This window comes from Chaetodon trifascialis, chromosome 2, assembly GCF_039877785.1.
Source record: "Chaetodon trifascialis isolate fChaTrf1 chromosome 2, fChaTrf1.hap1, whole genome shotgun sequence".
Lineage (NCBI taxonomy): Eukaryota > Metazoa > Chordata > Actinopteri > Chaetodontiformes > Chaetodontidae > Chaetodon > Chaetodon trifascialis.
In genome coordinates this window covers 21894669-21918271 of record NC_092057.1, presented here as the reverse complement: position 1 = coordinate 21918271, position 23603 = coordinate 21894669, and the positions used below count along the sequence as shown (strand labels likewise).

The window sequence follows — 23603 nt, the reverse complement described above, 5'->3', positions numbered from 1 at the left end:
GTCACGTGAGGCAATCCGGAAGTGGGCCATTTTCAGCCGAAAAACAAAACATTCGTGGGTGGTGTGGAGTTATTCAATCTAGGCTGACGTTACTCAGGTCCGCTGGAGTGGTTCCGCGCACTGTACCGCATAACGCGACAGCTTTACCCGGGGTTTGGCAAGATGCTGAGCGCCGCCGCTGCGGAGAGGAACAAGGAGCCCATCCTGGCGGTGCTCCGGGAGAGCGTGAACACCGGGAGACCCCTGCAGGCTCTGGAGATCTCCTCCGGGACCGGGCAGCATGTCACACACTTCGCTCAGGCCCTGCGGAATATCATCTGGCAGCCGTCAGAATATGACCGCCAGTCTCTTGCCAGGTAAATTCAGATTGTGTATAGCAATTTACATCACCGCTATGCCTCACTAACGGCTTATAAACTCGGATATTAACGGTATTTATTAATTTCTGCGTAGCAAACTTGAAGAAAAGCTTCGCCCATTTAACGCAGGTTTATGGTTGTTATTTCAGTATGCAGGACTTGTGTGCTGCGCTGTGCTCTGTTGGAGGATTCCTGCATTAACAATAATGTCTTTTGTTCTCATTCTCAGTATAGAAGCGTACAGAGCCCACTACCAGCTGCACAATGTGATGCCTGCCATCCACCTGGATGCTTCTCTGCCCCATCAGTACTGGGGAGGAATCCAGCCAGAGAGCCTCGATCTGGTCGTCAACATCAACATGATCCACATTTCTCCGATTGCTTGCACACAGGTAGGACTGCTGATTTCATTTGATGTGATTGGACTCATCCAACCCAAAGATCAAAAACTGGATGACTAAGTGGGCAACTGCCAAGGGTCCTCGGGGCCTCTGAAGCACCCAAGTTAAATGTGTGGCTATTTGTGGTAATTTGATAAATTGCACATTTGTTGGGTAATACTGTATGCACCCCTCAAACTCAGAGTAAACTGTGTCTTATCAACACCTGCACTCAATCTAATCTTGACGCCCTGTGTAGCAGAAGGGCCCAGAGTTAAAATCCAGTTTTAAGGCCTGTAATGTATGGGTTTATATTGTGCTTACATGCTTACAAAAGTGTCAAGTCTCAAACCTTACCAATTAATGTCAGTTGCACAGTGATACCTTGCTTACATAAGCTAATATGAGCCAAAATATGCTACTGGTCATACCAGACCAAGTAAGGCTGTAGGAGCAAAATGTTTGAGTGTATTGAATTATGCAAAACCTGTTTTATTACTTTTAAATTCTAACTTTAAATTTCTAAGGAAAAGATTGAGTCATTTCTTCTTTCCAAATGTACAGTTCAGCTTCAAATGTTGTACAGTGATCTGTCGACTGGTGCTGGTGTTCATCTTCCATAAAGCAGACATACTGCAGCGTATGCCTCCCAGAGTGTACATTATGACCCTTTTGGCTCATGACTCCTCAGATAATAACTGTAGGCAATGCCCCTTTACAATATCTGCCTCTAAAAAAGACCCAGAACACAAAGGGCTGGAGTAGTTGTCCCTCCTGCCACTCCACCCCCACTGCTAGCTGTAAGACGTCACTGTTTTCTTGCAGGGTTTATTCAGAGGAGCTGGAGCAGTGCTGAAGCCGCAAGGTCTTCTATTGACGTACGGGGTGAGTGAAAAACCATTTCATGCTGTCATAAACATGCACTTAACCACATTCATGACATGTTATTATCACTTCTGATGACAATCTTTTGTCGTTCCCCTCAGCCCTACGCAGTGAATGGACAGATCACCCCTCAAAGTAACCTTGATTTTGACTACAGCCTACGGCAGAGGTACAGGGCTCTGTGTTTTCAGAGTCTTTTTTAATGCTTCGTCAAAGTTAATATTATAATAAGGTGATTTTAGTGGTCACAGTTTTTTTCCTGTCAATAACTTGAACTCAATTTTTCATAGAAGTTATTAATTCCTCATCAAATGTGATGTAAAGTAGCATATATTTGCTTTGAGAGCAGCATTGTATGCATAATCGTGAAGGTTTCATTTGTTTTTCTCACCCATACAGCTGATAATGCAAAGGTGACTGGGGGATAGAAACGCTGTATTCTTTTGTCTTACAGGAACCCAGAGTGGGGACTCAGGGACATCTCCCTCCTCAGCTCTACAGCACAAAGAAATGGTTTGTTCCTGGAGAAGATAGTAAGTGAACAGCTCCTTTAAGCATCCAACACAATCACTTATCTTCTATCTTGACACCGATGTCTGATTTGAAATGCTTTCTTTGCCAGGTGGACATGCCAGCAAACAACAAGTGTCTTCTGTTCAGGAAGGAGAGTTTGGTGTGAAGTGTCCTGTTACTCCGGAGCAGGATGGTCCAGACGCCTTAACTTACACTTGGAACTCAGATACATTGCCAAATTTTCCAGAACTGTTAATGAATCGTTTCCCCATATTCTAACACATACTGACGTAAGATGAGAGTCTTTAATCAGACCAGAAATAATGTACTCTATTGTACACTGTATTCCTCTGTATTGCACAGTTGAGTAAAGTTGATCAAGCTCACATACTTGTTGTCTGTTTACTGTGTTTACCTTGATCCAGCCAACCTTTTTATTTCTTCATTCAGTTTGCAGACCGTCAGTAAAGCTAAGTTAGCAGAAGTGCTTTGCAGAGTGAGGTATGTAAGAGATAATGTGCTGTACATTAGATCTTGAAATCAGACATAACAACAGAAGGAATATATCATCAAACACCTATGGAAATGTATAAAGAGCCCAATACAAAGTAAGCACAACACAGTAAAACAGAAAAAAAATGTAATACACTGCAGGAGTCTATATCTTTAGCATCACACGCTAGGCACTTGTTCAGCCTGTGTGGCTGCTATTCTGGCTACTGTCTTATTTTTCCACATACAAACATACAGAAGACATCAAAAGAAAGAATATCTAGATTTAAGCTTATTTAAAAAGAGCACTTCAGCACTGATATTAATGGCAGTAACACGTGGAATGTTGAACAACCTGTGTAATCGTGAATATACCGACATTGAACATACAAAGTATCTTTCATAGCTTCATTCGCACACAGTATTTCACATATTTTTGTCTTTTGATTTGAAGAGTTATTAAATATCAGTTTTTTGTGTTGCAATCCTGATGCGTTTCTTCAGTGCTAAAGGTGAAGCTGTCCACAGACTCAAGTCCAAGGCTCAGGACTTTTATGAGGCCTCGCAGGTCTTTTTATTCACAACCTCGCGTAGCTTCTTGAGTCTGCGTTCAGTTATGGCTCTGACATAGCTGTCTGACTGGATGACGGCCATGCCATCCTGCACTACACCCATCACCAGCAAGGGGTTTTCCTCCATGGTGATGTTGGGACAGGGGCAGCTCCAGTCTATCCTGGCGATAGTCACCTCTAGATGTTTGGTATTAAAGAAAGCCAAGCCCATCTTTTCATCTCTCAGGACCTCCTCCAAGCTAAAGCGGGCTAACCCAGAGTCCAGATCCTCCACCAGCTCTGTCAGCCGCCCCACAATCGCAAAATCACTGCGGCATAAGCTGGGCACCATTTTCCCCTTCACCCGGCAGGTCTTACATGATTTTCTTTTGGGTTGTGGGCAGTTTGCCTCACACTCCTTCTTGGTGTGGAAGCTGTTTGCGTTCCCATGGCAGCCACCATAGGCAAAGGCTTGGCACTGTTTCATGAGGGAATTCCAGGCCCAACGTGGCTCCCAAGCTTTGCAGGGGCCCTGGACGGCAGGCAGGGAGCAGATGCCCATCCCCTCCCTCTGACAGGAGGCCTTGCACTCCTCATAAGTCTCAAATCGGTTGCGGCTGTCGTCACATCCACCATTACTGAAGGCCATGCAGGAGCCCAGCTTGCTGTCATAATACCAGTCCACGTGGCGCTCACCACTACACACTCGCAGGTCTACTTCAGCCAGGCAGTCTGCTGGTGAGAATGGGCGCCCCATGAGCATCTCGGGATCTTCAGAGAAATCATCATCAGCCCGGCGGATGACAGACAGCGGGTAGTCTGCATGAAGAACTCCCACAGAATTCCGTGCGATGCAGGTGTAGATACCTGTATCCCACACCTGGGCGTTGTAAATGACAAGCTGGCCAATGTTGGTGATAACCACGTTTCCGTACATCTGGTCAGGCCTCATGACCAGACGTTCACGCCGCTCACTCTGCTTCTCCCAAGTCACATCAGGTCGGGGGACTCCAATAACGTCACAGTGGAAGCTGACGGTGCCTCCAACATAGATGGACTGGTGGTGAGGGTTGGAGTACAGTGTGGGGGGCATGGGGTCCTCCTGGGAGGATGTTGGGGTGGGGTTAGCTGTGGTGTCCTGAGGCAGTGGACTGGTGTGGGGCCCTGCTAGGTAGAAGCGGCAGGTGATCACAGTCAACATCACCCCACGGATGCAGGCCTCTGCATCCATGTAGCAGCGGTTGAAGTAGGTGAGGCCATCTGAAGCACAGGTGAAGTTGGGCTCTTTCTCGCAGCGGTCCTGGCACTTGCAGATGGGCTGTCCGTCCCAGATATCACAGATTGCCCCCTGCTGGCTGCAGATAAATCCCTCACAGGTAGCGGTGGAGGTGAGGGCATCACTTTCTTTTCCTCCACCCTGCCCATCTGGCCGGGCAGGCGTGCCATCAGAAAAACGTGCAGCCACACAACTGTTGAGGCCACACACGTTGGTGCAGCATTTCTCAAAGTCGGCACAGTCCTGCGCAGACACACACAAAACACCGTTTATGAGAGCAAATGTAAACACAACGAACAGATGAATAACAGAAATGGAGATAACATAAGTAACAACACCTCATCGACGTTGCACTCCCTCTCGCAGGTGCTTTGCGCATCAACCCACAGATTGGAATTCAGCTTGTTGGGACAAAATCCTTCGTGTTTGGGTTTGGGTCCTGCCACACTTGCACACAATGAAAGTTCGGGTAAATCGAAAACCAAGAGCATGAAGAAGTACCCGCATATCCATCCTGATAGTAGTTTATTGGGTGCGTTATGCCAACTTTTATCCTTTATACATCTATCCTCCAAAAGTTGTAGAGGGATTTTATACATTATTGCTCTTTTGCATGAGTCGATCACCGAGTAAATCCATTCCTCCTTTAGGTCTTCAAAGTCGGATTAAGTTTAATATCGACTTTCAAAGGTGGTCGTCCGATCGTTGCGCAAGCATTGTGGAAATCATCTCGCTGAGCGCAGAGAGAGAGTTGCAGCAATCCCAAAGATCAGGACGAGTTCCCGTCAGCCGGACATCTACTGAACAAAATTCATCCCAGAAAGATGTTTTAAAAATGCAGATCGGTTGCATGAAACATTCGCCCTGTTAATCAAAACACAACTCTTGCCACAGTGGGCAAACTCTCATCCAGGTCGATTTCAGCCAACGGCGACATAAGCGAACGAAATGTGCACAATGAGAGAGAGGAAGACGCAACATCAGCCTTTCAGAGTGTGAATGGAGGTGGAAAGGGCAGCCCCTCTGACCGCCCCCATGGTCGCCCAGTGTCTGAAACTCTTATGAAGCAGCACCATGCGCTAAGCAACTGGACAAACATTGTAAAAAACATCAAAGAAGACGTGGGGCCATGGTGGCAAGCTGTCCCAACGACCGCGCGCACGGAGCCACACATTCCGGTGAGAAATCCAACGTTAACTGTGTCCAGACAGAATTTATAGAGGTGTCATTCATACTTAAGGTAATGAGCTGTTTTCTCGCCGAGAGATGCTGTAGTTAGAGTGTCATCTTCAGTTCTAGTAACATATTTCCAGATGTTTTAAGGCACCGCAGACTTGCGCAGAGACCAGTTTTCTTGCACAAGATCAACGAGCAAACTGTTAAAAGTCGCCCGGAGCGCAAGGCGGAAAGCGTGACACCCAAACACGGGGCGTGTCGTGTCGTGTCTCGCAAAACATGCTGTTTACGTCCTTCTTGTCTAGACGTCGGTCAGTTTACCACCGTCCCTCATTCACACGGAGCTCAGAGATGCCGCGGTCAGGTGGGAAGGCGTAAAGCGCCACATTCTCAATAGCATGCGGCTCATCTTTGTCTCGGCGCGGCTCCGAGGCGATGAGAAGGAGCACCCCTCATCTTTTCATTGGAAGTGACCCTGCAACCTTTGGGTGACTTTTGACCGCGCTGCATTCATGCGCTGCGGCGATGTGCCAGTGATCCAAAACTGGCCAATAGAGAGCTGCTAATCAATTCAGCCCCCGCACCCACCCCCACCGGGTTTTATTGCACTTGGGCACCGGCCGCCCCGGACTGGACAAAGGGTCCAAAAAGATATTCCCACAATTCCCACAGTGACCTTGATAAATGAATGAAAAATCACTGCAGCACAAGCTGATGAGAACACAAATACTTTTAGCCTTTATTTCTATGGGTGACTGTTTTCAATGAGACAAATCAGAATGAATCCCGCATCCAAACCCTGAACACACAGATCAGTATCAAACGTTTACATATAGTGCTTTACTGTTCACTCAAGAGTTCTGTGAACCCATTGTTCTGCTCTCAAAACACACCACAGAAAACAGGCACCAGTACAAAACATGCACCAGTTTTTTATGCCCTGGATGAGCTCATCACAGACATACAGCCACTGGGAATGTTCAAGTGGAAACACTTGTTAATACATGTCAATCAGAGGTGGAAAGAAGTGAGAATTTATATCAGCACAAAAGGATCTGTGTAGATCATTCAGATATTAAAATAAACAATATCATTAGTCAGCTCTGATTAAAGAAACACTTTCTGTGCTCTTTCTGAAGTCTTCAAGCTCATCTGACACTCTCACATTGTTACCCTGTGACCACCACACCAGCCGAGCGCCTCCTATTTCATTAGAGCGTCGGAAAAGAAGAATCAATTCAAGCAGCAAAAGTACAAATACTCAGAAGAGAAGCAACAGCCAATAAAAAATATTACAGCAGCACATGACTTTCCACCTCTGATTATTACAGTTCCACGTTTTACCACATGGCCACAGAAAAGCTGCTGATGGTTATTGTTTTACATTCATAAATACATATCATGTACATAAAATACCCAAAAAAAGCAATCAAATTAAAACAATCCTCTCACCAATGTCCACTGAGTTTACAGACTCCCGCTTAGATCCAAGAGGCGACTGCAGCGCTCTCTGAAGGCAGCCCGCCATGACTTGTTCAAACCAATCAGGTTTCCTCATCAGCACCAAGCGATTTCCGAATTGCACCAGAGTTACTAGACTGACATTGATCATGCTGTTGGTGGTTAAGTTAAAGCAATGGTACAACTGAGGAGGCAAACATGGCCCGAGAAAGTCAACAGATGTTCAAGCCAATGACTGACGGAGGGTGAATTCATCTGGGCTGGAATTTAGGGGCACCGCAGGAAGCCTTCAAAACAAGACAATTTGGCTCAACTTTGCGGGACAGTTGAACAGATTAAGCAGTGCTAGACAAAGAACCTCTTTCAACGGATAACTCTTCTGAATTTGTCTTAAGTCTAGTACTAATCTGTCTGGGAAACCAGCCCCGCTCTTCTTATAACATTCAATTGAAGCCGGTCTTATTCAAAACTTAACAAGTCTGAGTTTTAAATAAGTGGCTCAGCACCCTCGAGGTCGCAAAGGGAATTCTTATACTGTAGATAAAGGGTACAAGACACACACACAGACACACACAGACACACACACACACACACACACACACACACACACACACACACACACACACACACACACACACACACACACACACACACACACACACACACACACACACACACACACACACACACACACACACACACACACACACACACACACACACACACTGAAGCAAGTCTCACTGAAGCAAGTCTCCCAAAACATTCAAGACAAAACAAGCATCTCCAGGATCAATCACCAAACACGGACCAAAACAACGAGCACAAACAGCATATTTACAAGTTCAACTTTAAATACAATAAACACTCCTTTTCCAAATAAAAGAAAGCTCATGTCCCTCCACTCATGTGTAGTGTTAGCAGGTGAGGTATCATCCTCGAATCACATCCGTTGGTCCCAGGGACATCTTGTTCTACTTGATCACAGTGAGCCTCTGTTGTAAAGAGTACGGGGAAACGGACGTCCACAAGATGGCAGCAGCAAGCGCAGAGAGAACAGAAACCAAACCTGCCGTCCAAGACGGTTCCCAAAGGTGAATGTAAGTTCACAGCTGTGTCTGTTTCTGGTGAAGATTGCTGGTAGCTCTCCGTGCTCTTCTGTGCCCCACGTGACCTCCTGGAGCAACAACACAACCTTTAATACTGGCCCTGTGGAGGCAACCATCAGTCCGCTCCTTCACTATGAAATCTTACAGTTCCCCTTCGAGGACGACGTTGAGTTCTTCGGTGGACTCTGTGGAGGCCTGAAGGACTTTGAGCGTTTGAGACTGTTGGCTTTGCTTCCACCACCGCTTCCGCCTGAGGCCGCACTGTTGGCCACTGAGTAGGAGCGTCCATGCATCATGACTGCGTTCATGCCATTGGCCATAGAGAAAGACTTGAGGTGGGACTTGATGGCCACAGGGAGGGGCAGTTTGTCAATAAGGTGCACCGGCGTGCAGGAGACGATGGAACGGCAGCACAGATCTTGGAGGCTGAACACTGTGGAACGAGAAGGGGGAATATGGATGTTAGGACTGGATGTCACGTCAGATACATCTATAATACTAATATAATCACAAAACATAGAGACAAAGATGATACTCTCTGCCAGATAAGAGTTTGACCCATGCACATTTCTTACTGTCTGCACTATACATAAATTTGTTTTTGTTTCACGGTCTTGCCGGTATTTAAGATACATTTTGTCCTGTTTTATTTTCTCTTCATTTTTCAGTCCCTTGTCAAGCTGACAAAGCTTACATTTACAAACCTGGTTGTCTAACAGCTAGATGGCTATAAAACAATAACGTATAGCTTTTAAAAAACATATGATTTCAGTCTGAGATCATAATTATTTAACACAATTGCTCACTAAATTTGTAAACATCATGCATTCACTGAACTTTGAGAAAAACTTCAAAAATTTCAAGTGCCACTAGAAACAATGTCCAGGTTCCTCTGGACATCCGTCCAATCCGTTTCATCGTTAGTGAGAACTGACCATCTTTGTACAATACAAAAACATAAGCATACATGCCTAATCTGACAGAATTAGCACACAAAAATGATGAGGCAGCTCACCTCTGTTGGGCCTCCAGAATTTCTCCATCCCATGCCTCATCAGCACAATGCGCGACAGTTCTGTGAAGGACTCAATGACGTTGAAGTTGCACAGCGGACTGACCTCAAAGAACGTCATGCTGTTCTTCTCTGCGTAAGCCCTTGCCTGCTCCGTTGGCACCTGCCGCTTGAAAGCCAGGTGAAGCCGGTTGCCCACAAGGATTCTGGGTACACCTGGGGCATGCTGAAGGAAAAAAAACAATACTGTTGTTACATTTAGGTAATGTTACCAAAAGTTGTTGTATCTCTGAAACATAATTTCTGATGACATCTCTCATTCTTTCTCAGGGGTTCGAAGGATGCAGACACAGGATATAACCCCTTCCCATGTACTTCCTGTAATTGTTTGTCAGTCACATGTTGAATGGGATTACCTCGTCAATTTCCCGGATCCAGCGGTCAATGCCATCAAACGACCAGCCGTTAGTGATGTCATACACAAGCAGGATGCCCTGTTAAACATGTTAACATGTAAACACACATATAGATAGATATAGGACAGCAAAATGAGGGGAAAAACTCCAAATTGCTCTACAGGTCCTCACCTGTGCACCACGAGAATAAGATCTGAAGATGGTGCAGAATCTGCCTTGACCTGATGTGTCCCTGTTCAAGACGGAGACACACACACACACACACACACACACACACACACACACACACACACACAGACAAGTCAGACAATATGCTATGAGTTTGTTCATTCTGCAGCCACTATTGACTGGACAAATCCATGTTGCCAAAAACACTTACCATAACTCTAATTTCACTCTTCTTCCATCCAGCAGGATTGTGGTGGTTTTGTAATCGATCCCTGAGTTTACAGGGAATACACACAAAGTTAATTCACGTTGGTCATTCTGTGGATTTTAACTGATTTCTCTACATTTCTTAACACTTGACCAAGAGCACAGCTCGTTCCTCACCGCTGCTGTAGGCGTAGGGAGACTCGACCGATCCGTCTTGCAAACTGTCCAAGATTTCTCCCTTCCCGACATCGCTGTCTCCCACCAGAAGGAATTTCAGGAGATAATCGTAACTCTTGACAGGACTACTCTGAGTCCCCATCATCCCACGCATTGGATCCGGTTCACAGAGAGCTTTTTAAGCTCACCAGACGTCCACTGTTCAGGGCGAGGGACAAACCAGATAGTCCCCTACGGTGGTAACTGAGTAGCTAGAGGCAGGCGACCGCGGTTAACGTACACTAACCAGCTAGCGGGTGCACGACCCACAATTTACATCAACTCTGTCCTCTGTGACGCCTAAGACATAAAATAATTTCCTGATTCGAGTAGAATATGTCAAGCAAACCTTTAAGTGTACGCTGTTAGCAGTGGAACCTGACTCCAGACACCGTCGATGTAACGTCAATGTTCACATCAACAATCAAAACAACCTTAACTAGCTGTTAGCTGATTTGTTAGCTAGCCAGCTAACGCAAACGGTAACAGCGCATTCAGGCACAGAAAGAAGAGCCACAGTAAAAACAAGGCGTTTGAGTCCGACAGAAAACGACAACCTACCAACGCAGATACACCGTTCCACTTTCTTTACAAACAAAAAGAACCAACGGGGGATGTTCAGCTTTCGCGCACAACGACTACAAGAGTGTGTTGGAACTTCCTGGTTTTGACGTCATTAAACGCGTAACATCCGGGTATGATTTTAAAAATAAAAGAAACACCTAATGATATTTTTTGTTAAATTACTTGTTTTATTAGCCACATTTCAGATACGTTAGTCCAAGTGCTTAAAATGCCCACATAGTTTGAATTTGATCTTTTATTGCTGGAAATGACGTCGATTTAAGTGATCAGTGTCAACTTAATCTGCTTAGGGAGATACTAAAAGAAATATTAAACTGCCTATTCCTTTTGGACCTTTTTATTTAATCTTTATTGTGATGCAATGTCCCTGTTTATTTAACATGTCATACTAATAGCCTACAGGGTACTTAACTGTTTACACTTTACAATAGTGATCAACTAATGTTTTGGCTCTATCACCCTCATTCTACGTATGATTCATGTTTTATTGAGATTATTTTCCGTGTTGTCCGTTCCAATTCAATGTATAAGGAAATGTCACGTTATGATATACATTACAAACCCAAAGTGGTGAATGGCACAGAGAAAGGTATAGCCAGTAAAGTGTGATTATCATTGGTCACCTCTCATTGCCTGCTCTTGATTGGCACTTGCAGCAGCTGTAGGGATTCTCTCTTGATTGCAGAATACAAAACAGGTGAAACACCACTGTCACACTCAGTGTGTAGGTGAGGGGTCAGCTTCGGAGACAGCTGCAGGAGTGAAAATGGAGCTGACGTATGCTGGCCTTTTCTTATTGCTTTTTTGTTCTGCCTATAGTTATCAGTTTAGAAGTAGGTCTGGGTATGGCCGGTTTGTGCAAGATCCTGAATTAGAGTGGGAGAGAATGGAGAAAGTGATAGGTGAAGACATGCCGCATGAAGCCCCTGCACCTGAAACCAAATTCTGGAGGAGTGCTTCGGGTGGATCCTCTATACCTGAAGCACTGAAGGTTCCTGAGTATGTGATTGTCCCAGCCTCCAAGGTCCAGAAAGAGGTTTTCAAGCCAGAAAAGGGTGCTAGACCCCTCCCTAACTCGATCAAGGAAATGTTACTTGCAGCTTCTGCCACGTCTGACGAAGCAGCCAAATCAAAGCTGATAGAAATTCTGTGCCATGTTGACAGAATGTATGTAAGAATCAGTAGAGAAGTCTTTAAGACCAAGGACGCATACAAATATCTAAAACTAGGCACCTGTCCTGTTAACCAAGGTAACGCAGCACATTACTTCCTTCTGTACCTTCTGAAGACTGACTGTGGATTCAAGAAAGAGGTTGGGAAAAGATTCTATTTCTTTGTTTTCAATAAGTAACATTTTTGTGCATCATTTTGACAAACTACAACCGACACAGAAATGTTCGTATGTTCCAGAACACTGTAGATTACAGGTACGTTAGCAATATGCTCCACTACAAGCCACCTGGTCCAGTTTTAAGGGAAATGCCATTTGACATTCCTCTGCAATGTAAATTTCCCAGGTAAGATTTTGTGTTGGCTAGATGTATGAGAATTTAATATTTGACTTTATCACCTAACTACCAACAATGAATGTTAAGGTTGGGGAAAAAATCAACAACCGGCATGCTGTTAAGTCTACAAAGAAATCCTGTAATTGCTGTTTCCTAATTTTGGATTAACAGTTTTCACTTGACTGTTGCAGGTTTTTTCACTCTTTCAAAGTTGGCATCTATCCCAAACTGCAGGGAGGCACGGTTTTCAGAGCACTCCAACCAAAAAGTAGTTTTACCCTTACTCCTCAAGATGGTATGTTCACTTTTTTTTTTTTTTTTTTTTGTGACTCAACACCTGTTCATGTGTGATTGTATTGTAAGATGCAAAGCTGCTGATTAGTGTTACTAGCAAAAGTGCTTTGATTAACAGGAGCAGGTATTTTAAGTGTCTAAAGTCATAACTCGGGAAAGCACAAAGATATCTGAAATAAACCCTGCTAGAAAGTTAGTCTTCAGTCTAGATATTTACAGAAGAAAAGGGAGGGGCACTGTAAATGTTGTACAATATAATTTTAGTCATTGTAGTAAGATGATAAAATGTGGACTAAGACCAGGATAAACTACTGAGGTGGTACGAGTTGGTTCACTTGATCTTAAATGGGCAATTTGGAATCCCACAAAGCATATCTATTTTTTCAAACTACTAATACTTCTGTATATGAAGGGAAAACAAAGGAAACTAAGTTGTGGTATATTGGGACTTCAGCTTTATTTGAGCTAAACACACCTGTACAAATGGCAATGTTGCATTCAAATTCAAACTCTGTACCCCCCCCTTTAAAAAAAATTTAAAAAATATATATACATTTAAAAAAAAAAAGCATTTTTAATGGCAACATAGCAAAGTCATTCTGTCCTTAAGCATTTGAAGGTACATTAACATATGCATACATGCAATGCAGCATGTACTGAAAGTATTTTCAAGAATGCATATTCAGAGTGCCAAGGGCAAACTTGGGGTTTGGTAACCCAATGACTTAACTGTAGATATTTTAAATTGTTCAGTGATTGTTCTTCACTTTTGCCACAGCATCAGGGAATGAAATCACAGGTGCCAAAAGCTACATCTTGGGGCAGCCAATGTACTTTGAGGTCAAGCAACCTGAAGGCACAGCAAAATCTGGAGATCAGAGGATATACATCAATAAGTGCTTCACAACAGCTTCCAAAGACTCCAGTTCAAATCCCAAATATACAGTCATTGACAACCAAGGGTAAGATGTACATTAATTCAGAGTTAGATGGCCATAATCACTTGGTGTTTGGAGGTAAACATGCATGTTCTCTCTAACTGCAGCTGTATGGTTGACGGCAAGGTGACTAGCCAGTCAAAATTCCTCAGTGGTTCCTCCAAGATGGTCCAGAAATTCAGCGTGGGCTCCTTGATTTTCAAGAACGCAGTGTCCACTTCGTCTTCATCACAGGTACTGTCAAGAGCAATCGGTGCAAATCTCTGTTGTCTTTATAGAGAATGTAAACTAATGCTAAAACCTGATGTCTTTCAGCAACTCTACATGCACTGCGAGGTCCTTCTGGGGAAACTTAGCCCAACTCAGAGTTCAAAGGCTTGCAATTATGATTCAGCTACCAAAAAGTGAGTTGACTCTGGTTAAAGTAAAACCTCCTTGTGGCAGGAGCTCTTTGAAGGTCTTGTATGAAGAAATGTTTCATGTGTGCTTGACAACCGAAATAAATTAAGCTTCTTTTTTTTTTTTTTTTTTTTTCTTTTTTTTCCTTCCCCACCCCACTCAGTTGAATTGAGAATTGTCTGTGTTTGACCTGATAACCTTGTTTGTGTTTTAGGTGGAAGGAGCTGTACAATGATGACTCTGTGTGCACCTGCTGTGAATCCACCTGCTCCTCGCCACAGACCAAAGGTAAGTTTTCCTTTTTGTGTTTACACATTTTGGGGCGTGGTGGTAAAACCGGTCCATCTGAAATACAGCAGCTGTAGTCCATGATCCTTAACTTGAGCATCAGTTATTTCAAGAAGCATTTTGCTGTCATATACAGGCAGTATTAATGCAAATCACTTGTGTGCTTATCCCTTAACACTCAAGCAGTCTTTCAAAAACATGGCATAAATACTTAAAGCTGCTCTTCCACAAATTAAGGTTTGGAATTGATCATGTCTCTGTTTCAACAGCTTCTAGGAATATAATCTCCAGCCACTCTTGGAAGATTGACCTGAGCAGCAAGGACGGATATACGGAGGTTGACCCTCGGATGAAATCCCTTGACACTGATACATTTGGTTTGGAAGACCCAGACTTGACAGAGCATGAAGACTTCCTGAAGTACTGGGAGAATGATTACTAAATAAAATTGTCATGTGGAAATGATCAGAATTTTTAAATAAATCAGTTGCTTTATCTTGTACTTGATGTTTCTCTTGCATAACACGCCATTACTTAATGAATCAACCATAGCTTGTTTTGCTGTTGGAACAGAGATTAAAACTTGAATGCTTAACTCTTAAACTCTTTGGTGGCACTGTCAATACTCTGATCAATGTAATCATGTATCAGCATGTGTGCGTTTTTAAGCATTTCCTGGAAATGCATCACAGCGTGTCTGTAGATACAGTTGTGTACCACAAGGGGATGGAAGAGATTCACAGCCTTTGTTTGAGTAAACTCAACAGGGAGTTCAAGAACCTTCCGAGTTGAAGGGTTCCCAATAAGAACGTGGTGCAGAAGCTTTTTCTCAAGGCTTTTCTCCATGAACTCCAGCAAGTCTCGTAGCCTACAAGCTGTAAAGCTGGCTTTCCACTGTGACGGGTCTTTGGTCAAAAGCAGATGCATTAGTGCAGTTTTGAAATGAAAATCCTTGAGAGCACTACTTCCTGACAGTGCTGTCTGTCGCTTGTGAAGGAAATGTGCAATTTCAAGAGTTTGTCTGTGGCATGAGTTTTCAGGCAGGCGTTTAGAGATGTGCTCTAAAAAGCTTTCTTCATAGTTGGTCAGGGAAAGTGTCCAGAAAGTATCCAAGCTGTTTGGGGAGCAGGGAATAACAAAGAAATGAGCATCAGCATTGAGTTTAACCACAGGATTCATACTGAAGTTAATCTTCTTCCCTGATCTGAACCGAACTACGAGAGCACCTGGAGCATCAATGTAGCGAATGTTCAGTTCAAACTCATACTTGTGTGAAATCTGCGCCCATGCTTGTTTAATGGTGCTCTGAAACCATCTGGTAACCTGTGATTTTGACAGGAATGGAGAGTTCTTCATGCAAAGCAGGCCATCACAAACCTCAGTCATTTTCACCTGCACTTTCTCAGTCTCACAGTGCAGCAGGCAAACCACATCTTCCACATCAGGAGACTGACAATGGCAGCCATTCTGGATCTTATGTTCCACCAGCTTTATTTGACCACAGACTTGCATATCTGGCAGCAGGTCACTGGCCTGGTTGTTCCAGAGCAGACACTGAAAATGATACGGATCAGGTGGGCTAAAGGGGATGATGATATTGTACACATCCACCATCTGAAAGTCCTCAATCACCATGCTGCTGTTTCTATCACAGACACTCCTCATTGCATCCAATAGATCGCTTGCGAACCCCTCCAAAAAGTCATCCTCCCTCCACTTCTTATCAGATGAGGCTTGAATGCATTTAGAATGAAATCTCTGCAGAGCGTCGCTGTCTGGTAGTGGCACGTCAGCAGCGGTGCAGATCACTGGGAAGGGCTTGGTTTCTTCTTGTTTGACTTGTGAAGTTCTCCCGAGATATTTCCTAAACAAGCGGATCATAGAAATGATGGAGAATGTGTTCCATATGTACCAAAGGTAATCATGCTCCCAGGCAGCGGTGGCCTTCTCTGAAGTCTTGTTCTGAAGTTGGTCTTTGGAGTTGATGTCCTCCTTCTTGGGATTTTCTTGTTGTCCTTGTGGTCCAATTGGATCTCTAAAAGAGTCAATGGTCTGGATGTCTTCCCTCTTTTCGTCATGGTCAACTGGTGAAGTCTCATGTCCACTTCTGGGGTTTTGGAGCCGTTCAGCACTGTTCTCTTCTGAATATTGTTTGGTGGCACTCACCTCTTCTAAGACTGACATTTGATCTTTCTCAGTAACATGCTGGTCAGGCAGATTTTGTTCCTTGAGAATGTTTTTGACGTCATCCAGAGGCACGTTGTTCTCAGCTTGTGTCATTTCCTCGCTAACAGGTGCCATTTTGTGGTCCAGTTGATCTCCTCCTCTCAGCAGCCTCTCTTCATGCATTTGGATTCCCACTGTGGTGATATCATCCCATTCCTCAACCCCGGGGTCATCCCTCGGATACGTAAGAAGACTCAGAGTCACCACAAACACCCGCAGCAGAGTGTCTTGCATCATAAATACTGTCTGTGAACAAGTCAAACAGTGTAAAAGAATTGTTACAAATCATTTCTGTGCATTAGTGTTATTTGAAATATGTGAAAACAAAAGATGGACTAAAGGTCTGTGTAATTATATGTAAAAATACTCAATGAGAAATGTTCCTGCTGGCAAATTTCACAGTGATGCAAAGCAAAGAAGAAAGAAACTACTTCCTCAATGTCGTTGAAGCATCCTCTCTATTCATTTCTGTCATGGCACTGTGTATCAAACAGCATTTACTCCTGCACATAACATTAAAGCAGAGGAACAAGAATACATACCAAAAGAAGTGATCAGTTATCTCACTGGTGCGATGTTCCAGTAAAGTGTGAATAGGTGCAAAGGAGGAAGCAAGAGAATAACCTTGCACAGCCAAAGAGCTCTCTTCCTGTTTTAGGTACAGTTGTAGGTTGTCTTTCTTGACTTATTTCCTGCACACCCTGCACATGTGTTCAACTGTGACACTATCTTGTGCAACAGACAGATGATAACAGATAGTGTAGACTTCCTGTAAGTTTAACTGCATATTCAGAATGTGAAATGAGCCATTCACTCCGAGTCACTGGATGAATCACGACGACATGTTATATTATGTCATTAAGAGCAAACATTAGGCCACATGCTATTGTTAACACGGTTTGTATCTAAGGTTAACCCCTGCCTTTTACCCTCTTGTGGCTTTCTAACTAGTTCGTTGAGCTCTGTCTCATTCAGTGGGCGCAGTTGAGTTCAAAGGGCTAATAATAATTTTTCAAAAATCCCTCTGAGATTTAATAGTTATCATTTTTGTATGTGATAAGCTGCTGTCCCTTGATTTTTTTTTTTGTTCTAATCAAACAACAAACATATTCAACCCTCATCTCTTTGACAACAACCAAATTTTCCAGCCAAAACCACAGATATTTGAATGGTTTGAGGCCATTTTTGCATGTCTGGATCGTTAAGGCTTCAGCTGAACAACACTTCACCTCCTGGTTTCGTGTGACTCGAGTTAGCACTGCCATACACTATTTTCACTCAAGAAAAAACATTACTATGAATTGTGAAAGCACTGAATTGGAAGTGCTTTCTGAGCACTGCTAACAGGTTTATGTTTGATAAAGTGTGGGTTGAATGAGTCTTTTGTTGGATCCACTAAACATCAGTGAAGGGTGGGGCATGGTGACAGACGATGTGGTCAGTCTGAACATCACCACTGAGAGTTCGAGAAACACCTTACAGTCGCTCAGAGCTACAATGTCTGAGAGCTACGCAAAGGACTGCAGGTTATTTACTATGGACATTGTCTTCACATAAAGTTTTCCTTTCCTTTCATTCATCCACAACAGGTAAGTGAGTGCTGGTGTGTGATGTTACTTTCTAATCATTGCTCGTGGATGCCTAACATTGTACTATTACATCCATTTACAACTGATGAAACTGGGATATTCCTGCTTGAAAGCTGGTTTAGAATAAGAGTCACAGTTCACTATGAACACATGAGATTCTGGTGCCAATTCTAATAAGATAACCTTTATGAAGGGGTTTTAATGTCTTATCAATGGTTAATAATTTTCTTTACAGAATGTAATAAGCCATAAATGAGCACAACTTTTGGATTGGCAGATAAGAAAAATCTCTCCAGCTTTTGAGCCTCCGAACTTCTGGAAAACAACTGCAGAGCATCTTGACAATGAATTATTAACAGCTTATTATTAACAGACTTGGATTATTGTAAGGTCTCTTTATTAATGAGTTATTAACATATAATGTTGATGGCTTACTAACTTTGGTTTCAGGCTTATAAGAAAAGTCAGAAACTCTTGGCCCTTTGTTTGTGACTTATTAACATTTATAACAGCAGACTTAAGATATTTTACAATCTGTCAGTCCAAAAGTTGTTCTCGTTAATATCTTATGACTGATCTATATAGATTGTTTCCTGCCGTTTGATGGAACATTAGTAAACAGCTTGTTTAGCATAATGAAGCAATTACATACAACTCATAATCCCTTACAGAGGCTCTCATCAGAAAGTTGCGAAGTGGTTTCTACTGAACCATTTAACACAATAGGAAAGTAGCACAACACATTGGTTCTCAAGTAAATTATGTGCATCATAATGCCACAAGAATGAGCATGCTGTCAGGCCTTTCCTATCACTTTTTCACTGATTAAACTAAGGTTGTCAAAAGTGTCAGTATTTTTTCAATACCATGTGTTTAACATTAGATTGAACTACTTCATGTCTTTTCACAGACTTAATTCCATCTGAACCACAGATCGACCACATCTCCCACGATGGATAAGTTTCGTATGATGTTCCAGTTCCTCCAGTCCAACCAGGAATCTTTTATGAATGGGATCTGTGGTATCATGGCACTAGCTAGTGCACAGATGTACTCTGCCTTTGAGTTCAGCTGCCCCTGTATGCCAGAATACAACTACACCTACGGGATCGGACTGCTTATCATTCCACCTATATGGTTCTTTATGTTGGGTTTTGTATTGAACAATAATGTGTCGGTGCTCGCAGAGGAGTGGAAGAGACCCACAGGGAGACGGAGGAAGGATCCGTCAATCCTTCGCTACATGTTTTGTTCAATCACACAGAGATCCTTGATAGCACCTGCAGTATGGGTGTCTGTCACACTCATGGATGGGAAGAGCTTCCTCTGCGCTTTCAGCATCAACTTGGACATTAACAGGTTTGGGAACTACAGTTTGATAACTGGGATGTCAGAGACAGAGAAGCTAAAACTGCTGGCAAGGATTCCATGCAAAGACCTATTCGAGCATCAGGAAATAAGAGTGGCAGCATCACGATACATCAAGTGTATATCACAGGTCAGTCGGCCGATTTTCTCTGCGCTTTCTGTGAGTGGTTTAAAATGAGGGGTCATTAGCTGACAGCCTCTCTGACAGGCATGAGAGAAAGGATACAATTTCAAAGACCAAAAATGGCACAAATTGTGCAAGCACATATCTGACCAGAAGTGGCTGGTGCTGTTAGCTATAAGCTATCATGGTTATTTTAATTTACTGTCAGCATGGCTAGGCAAGAGCTCTTCTCAGCAACAAGAGCGCTTAATGTAGGCTCGTCATCAGGGTCATAGCTACTATGGACCTTTTTAAAGAAGATATTTCGACATGCCACAGTGAGATAAAATATGCCATTATTAACTTAGTGACAGTGTCAAAATGACATGAAAAACGGTATTTGAAGACACTGGTCATGTCCTCAGTAGAAGTAATGTGACACCTGTGGGTTATACAATAACACAAACTATTGTTTCATTCGTTTGCTGTGTTTTCAGTATTTGGGGATTCTCTGACTATAGAGGCATTTATAATGTAAAGATAACACTTTTTTTAAATACAATTAAGTGTGGCCAAAAGTTAGGACACTTTCAGAGGGCAGTTTTCCAATTTCATCACAGGATATGATGACTAAGCAAATTTAATTTTCCTTACTTTATTCCTCAAAAACTGTCGTTAACTTAAATCCCCCCACCAGACTCTAGCTTTGCGCTTTGAGCTCACTGAAGCTTTCCCGTTCGCTTATTAGAGGGATAGATAAGCCTCAAAATGTATTATTCATGGAGCTGGGACCTATTTCAATCCATCCAAAAACACCCACACTGTTATTTGGGTCTTTGATCAGCCGAAGGGCAATTATACAACCTTAAAAGTAATGTCTCTAAAAAGTCTATTGATATACAGATTCTGTTAATGAGCTATGAAACTCTCAGGAAACTCCTACGCATTCTTTTTCAATCACACTTTGGACTACTTGACGTCCACTATCTTCAGTATCTGCAGTAAGAACACAAAACACAACATTAAATACAGCTGTAAGTGTTGGTCTGACAGGCTGAAAGTGTCAAGGTCAACCAGGTTCTCAACAAAAGTCCATTCCTCTGTCATCTGTATTTTGCTCATGTACTGTAGTATTTTTAAGTTTTGGTTTGCAGCGCCAAGTGTATTAATTAATGTCTATTCTTTACAGGCATGTGGGTGGATGTTTTTGCTCATGATGACCTTCACAGCTTTCCTGATCCGAGCCATTCGACCATGCTTTACTCAAGCCGCCTTCCTCAAGACCAAGTACTGGTCTCACTACATCGACATTGAGCGCAAGATGTTCGATGAGACCTGTAAGGAGCACGCCAAGAGTTTCGCCAAGATTTGCATCCAGGAGTACTTTGAGAACATCAGCGGGCAGATGTCCAGTATCCACCACCATCACTCCAGCAAGGACGAGAGCAGCGACGAGGACGAAGACAGCAAGAGAAGCGATGAAGAAAAGCTTCTGGGTATCAGGGCCCAGGAGGATATGAATAAAGTTTTATGGAACTGGCACACCTGTAAGCCAGCCCTGGCACTGAGAAAGAACCAAATAAATGGTGAAAACAATGGGAGAGTGAATGGAGAGGCCAATGGAGCAGCAAATGGCTTTGTAAAGGGACACGCCCATGAGGTGGAGAAAAAGGAATGGGCAGTGTATTACAGTAAGGTCTGAACAGCTTAAATGGGCAAAGAAAATGCATTGGCTCTTCCTTAATATTCAGGCAATCATATTGTTTCAAAGTTTTAGGAATCATTATGTTTGTATACGCAGGGACAACTTTATTCATTTCATTCATTCATTTTCATTTGTCAAAGTTAGAAATATGATATTGGAATCTAGTAGAAGCTTTTACTGCAATGCATAGAACATGTAAATTAATATTAACTGAATTTAGTGCAATATAGAGTTTGACTAATGGTACAATACTTGAGCATCTAGTACTGGATGTAACCCAGAATCTGTTGTTTTGACTGCACAACTATGTGCATGTTATGAGCTGCTCTCTGAGGCCAAAAATCTTCTGTGTGTAAATTCTTGGTTGCAGAGGCAGAGCTCCTGTATCAGTCTGATAGTAAAATATTATCACAGCACTCTAGAGAGCTCTCGTTGATAACAGCACTAATAAATGTTTGAATGTTTGTGCCTCTGGGGCCACCATAAATATTCCCAGGGCACAAAATAGAACGTGTTAATATGGCTGCTTTAAAGCGACACTATGTAACTTTTGAAAGAGATATAAAGAAAGAAATGACACAATCTTTCTTTTACAAATGGAGAGTTGAACTAAGAAGCAATTAAACAGACTTTTGCTCAATTCAAGACACTCAGGTGTTTTGTCCTACTTGGTCTGGTATGACCAGTAGCTTATAGTGGCTAATGTTAGCTACCTTGATATGGATATTGCTATGCAGCTGACATCACATCTACTGTACACACATCTACTACATTTTAGCATTTACTGTTCAGCACAAGTCGCTTTAAAGCCACATTCTAGCTTAACAATTAAATGGACTTTGGACAAATACTTCATCTGTGCTCATGTAACAAGAGTTTAGCAGTCTCATGTAAAATTATCAACTCGCCAGTTCAAAAACAGCAACCTTTCCACAGGAACACTTGTATGTTAGTTTATTATGCTTTGCAGACACATTCTGGGCCTTAGACCTTGTCATGAGCAGAGAACCCTACACACACTACTATAGTTCAAATCAGGCTCAGCTATGATTTATGCAGAAACAAAAGGTTGTGACAGCCAAAACAATTTACATGTCACTAAGAAAACAAGGTCAACATTTGCATCTCTCTCTCTCTCTCTCTCTCTCTCTCTCTCTCTCCCTCATGTTCTCGCTTGGTTCTCAGTTTAATCAGTCACTCCCTTACAAAACCCTGGTCACTGAAAGAATGAGGAATTATATTCAGTCTGAAACAGCCTTTTCAATATCTTTAACAGCACTTTCATTACAGCTGGATACGTAGAACCTGATCATTTTCATTTAGTGCATATCTCCAGGGAGTTGTTGATATAATGGTGTTTTCATCATAAGAGGGCACGCTGTTACCAAAACCACCAGCCAGCCCAACCCTGGAGCCGCAATCATCGCTGATTGTGAAACAGCTGTAAACACCCAACAATGCATACAGTGTATTAAAGGCTGGATTTATGCTCGTGCATCTGTACGATCAATCCAGCTGTTCCTCAGTATTCAGCAGTAGTGCCGGTACTAGAGCAGGAGGGGAGGAGGGGAGGGTGAATGGAAATGGCACAGGTCCCACTGAAGCCTCTCCCTCCCTCCTTCCCCCAGGGGGGTTGGTGGAGCAGCACTCCCCTTGACCGTCTCACATCTCGCCCAGTAGCCCAGCAGCTGTTCTCTCCCTCACCGAATTGGCAGCCAGGGCCGCTGGTGTGGGGGTGGACATCTTTATCCACACTGTGATTTTTCTCTCTTGATGTTATTTCCCCTCACATCTTGTCTCTTGTCCCCTCTATCAGGTGAAATACCTCCTCCTGCTCTACCTGTCTCGTTCTTCCGCTGCAAAAGAGTGACATGGTGTTTATATATAGATCAAGCAAGCCAAACATGAAAAAGAATCTGCCGTAGCTCTAAAAATACAATCTGTGTGTGTGCAGACGGGAGGAAATGGTGACTGAGGTCACTTCATCTCTTCTCTCGCTGACCTCCACTTCACACTGATGGCTTTGTTTTGGTTGTCAGGACATCAGCCATGCGCTTCTTACTGACCAAGGCCTCCCTTGACTTTGCTGCAAATGTCTCTCTTGTCTCGCTCTCACATATACATGCACAGGGGTGTGCGCACACGCACATACACAAACACACACATCAGCACGCTTGCAGGCGCCCCATTCGTCAGTGTCTGGCTCATTCTGCCTTCCTTCTGCCTGCAGATTGGAGGACAGAGGCAGTGAGGGAGGGCTGAGGGAGAGGAGAGTTGCGAGGCAAAACGGCTGGTCACATGAGCAGAGATCTGTTTACAAACCCAAGGCAGAGCAGAGCAGGAGCAAAGGGAGGAAGGGAAAGGCAAACTGCAGAGTCTGTC

At 43.3% G+C, this 23603-nt stretch overlaps 6 protein-coding genes across 6 annotated transcripts; 3 read left to right on the top strand and 3 right to left on the bottom strand.

Moving 5' to 3' along the window:
* Positions 1-12: 12 nt before the first annotated feature.
* mettl26 (methyltransferase like 26) lies at positions 13-2523 on the top strand. The gene is made up of 6 exons (XM_070981760.1): positions 13-356; positions 589-751; positions 1565-1624; positions 1726-1793; positions 2079-2157; positions 2247-2523. The coding sequence occupies exons 1-6, from the start codon at positions 163-165 to the stop codon at positions 2301-2303; spliced, it is 621 nt and encodes a 206-aa protein (XP_070837861.1). The 5' UTR covers positions 13-162; the 3' UTR covers positions 2304-2523.
* Positions 2524-3181: 658 nt separating this feature from the next.
* Positions 3182-5055, bottom strand: wfikkn1 (WAP, follistatin/kazal, immunoglobulin, kunitz and netrin domain containing 1). Its single transcript, XM_070987057.1, has 2 exons — positions 4795-5055; positions 3182-4699 (listed from the first exon to the last, which is right to left on the bottom strand). Exons 1-2 carry the CDS (start codon positions 5053-5055, stop codon positions 3182-3184), a joined length of 1779 nt encoding a protein of 592 aa, XP_070843158.1.
* Positions 5056-6344: 1289 nt separating this feature from the next.
* Positions 6345-10890, bottom strand: LOC139347447 (ras-related protein Rab-40C-like). Its single transcript, XM_070987069.1, has 6 exons — positions 10180-10890; positions 10007-10067; positions 9799-9859; positions 9628-9705; positions 9215-9437; positions 6345-8632 (listed from the first exon to the last, which is right to left on the bottom strand). The coding sequence occupies exons 1-6, from the start codon at positions 10331-10333 to the stop codon at positions 8331-8333; spliced, it is 879 nt and encodes a 292-aa protein (XP_070843170.1). The 5' UTR covers positions 10334-10890; the 3' UTR covers positions 6345-8330.
* Positions 10891-11528: 638 nt separating this feature from the next.
* Positions 11529-14731, top strand: zp3c (zona pellucida glycoprotein 3c). The gene is made up of 8 exons (XM_070986996.1): positions 11529-12115; positions 12214-12320; positions 12503-12606; positions 13384-13567; positions 13651-13777; positions 13859-13947; positions 14157-14230; positions 14500-14731. Exons 1-8 carry the CDS (start codon positions 11570-11572, stop codon positions 14670-14672), a joined length of 1404 nt encoding a protein of 467 aa, XP_070843097.1. The 5' UTR covers positions 11529-11569; the 3' UTR covers positions 14673-14731.
* A 90-nt stretch (positions 14732-14821) lies between these two features.
* Positions 14822-17048, bottom strand: LOC139337299 (inositol 1,4,5-trisphosphate receptor-interacting protein). Its single transcript, XM_070971831.1, has 2 exons — positions 16999-17048; positions 14822-16702 (listed from the first exon to the last, which is right to left on the bottom strand). Exon 2 carries the CDS (start codon positions 16691-16693, stop codon positions 14822-14824), a length of 1872 nt encoding a protein of 623 aa, XP_070827932.1. The 5' UTR covers positions 16694-16702; positions 16999-17048.
* Positions 17049-18997: 1949 nt separating this feature from the next.
* On the top strand, positions 18998-23483 carry calhm1b (calcium homeostasis modulator 1b). The gene is made up of 3 exons (XM_070974455.1): positions 18998-19543; positions 20706-21207; positions 23452-23483. The coding sequence occupies exons 1-3, from the start codon at positions 18998-19000 to the stop codon at positions 23481-23483; spliced, it is 1080 nt and encodes a 359-aa protein (XP_070830556.1).
* The last annotated feature ends 120 nt before the right edge of the window (positions 23484-23603 follow it).

What these genes read in the sequence shown, in the direction of transcription:
- mettl26 (XM_070981760.1), top strand. Translation starts at nt 163, where the DNA reads ATGCTGAGCGCCGCCGCTGCGGAGAGGAACAAGGAGCCCATCCTGGCG. An exon ending in GTCTTCTATTGACGTACGGG is followed by an intron (nt 1,625 to 1,725) that starts GTGAGTGAAAAA and finishes CGTTCCCCTCAG; the next exon opens with CCCTACGCAGTGAATGGACA. An exon ending in GACTACAGCCTACGGCAGAG is followed by an intron (nt 1,794 to 2,078) that starts GTACAGGGCTCT and finishes TTTGTCTTACAG; the next exon opens with GAACCCAGAGTGGGGACTCA.
- wfikkn1 (XM_070987057.1), bottom strand. Translation starts at nt 5,055, where the DNA reads ATGTATAAAATCCCTCTACAACTTTTGGAGGATAGATGTATAAAGGAT. An exon ending in GGGAGTGCAACGTCGATGAG is followed by an intron (nt 4,700 to 4,794) that starts GTGTTGTTACTT and finishes GTGTCTGCGCAG; the next exon opens with GACTGTGCCGACTTTGAGAA.
- LOC139347447 (XM_070987069.1), bottom strand. Translation starts at nt 10,333, where the DNA reads ATGCGTGGGATGATGGGGACTCAGAGTAGTCCTGTCAAGAGTTACGAT. An exon ending in GGATCCGGGAAATTGACGAG is followed by an intron (nt 9,438 to 9,627) that starts GTAATCCCATTC and finishes TTTTTCCTTCAG; the next exon opens with CATGCCCCAGGTGTACCCAG. An exon ending in ATTCTGGAGGCCCAACAGAG is followed by an intron (nt 8,633 to 9,214) that starts GTGAGCTGCCTC and finishes CTCGTTCCACAG; the next exon opens with TGTTCAGCCTCCAAGATCTG.
- zp3c (XM_070986996.1), top strand. Translation starts at nt 11,570, where the DNA reads ATGGAGCTGACGTATGCTGGCCTTTTCTTATTGCTTTTTTGTTCTGCC. An exon ending in ACAGTCATTGACAACCAAGG is followed by an intron (nt 13,568 to 13,650) that starts GTAAGATGTACA and finishes CTCTAACTGCAG; the next exon opens with CTGTATGGTTGACGGCAAGG. An exon ending in CTCCTCGCCACAGACCAAAG is followed by an intron (nt 14,231 to 14,499) that starts GTAAGTTTTCCT and finishes CTGTTTCAACAG; the next exon opens with CTTCTAGGAATATAATCTCC.
- LOC139337299 (XM_070971831.1), bottom strand. Translation starts at nt 16,693, where the DNA reads ATGATGCAAGACACTCTGCTGCGGGTGTTTGTGGTGACTCTGAGTCTT.
- calhm1b (XM_070974455.1), top strand. Translation starts at nt 18,998, where the DNA reads ATGGATAAGTTTCGTATGATGTTCCAGTTCCTCCAGTCCAACCAGGAA. An exon ending in ACATCAAGTGTATATCACAG is followed by an intron (nt 19,544 to 20,705) that starts GTCAGTCGGCCG and finishes TATTCTTTACAG; the next exon opens with GCATGTGGGTGGATGTTTTT. An exon ending in GGAATGGGCAGTGTATTACA is followed by an intron (nt 21,208 to 23,451) that starts GTAAGGTCTGAA and finishes TTCTGCCTGCAG; the next exon opens with ATTGGAGGACAGAGGCAGTG.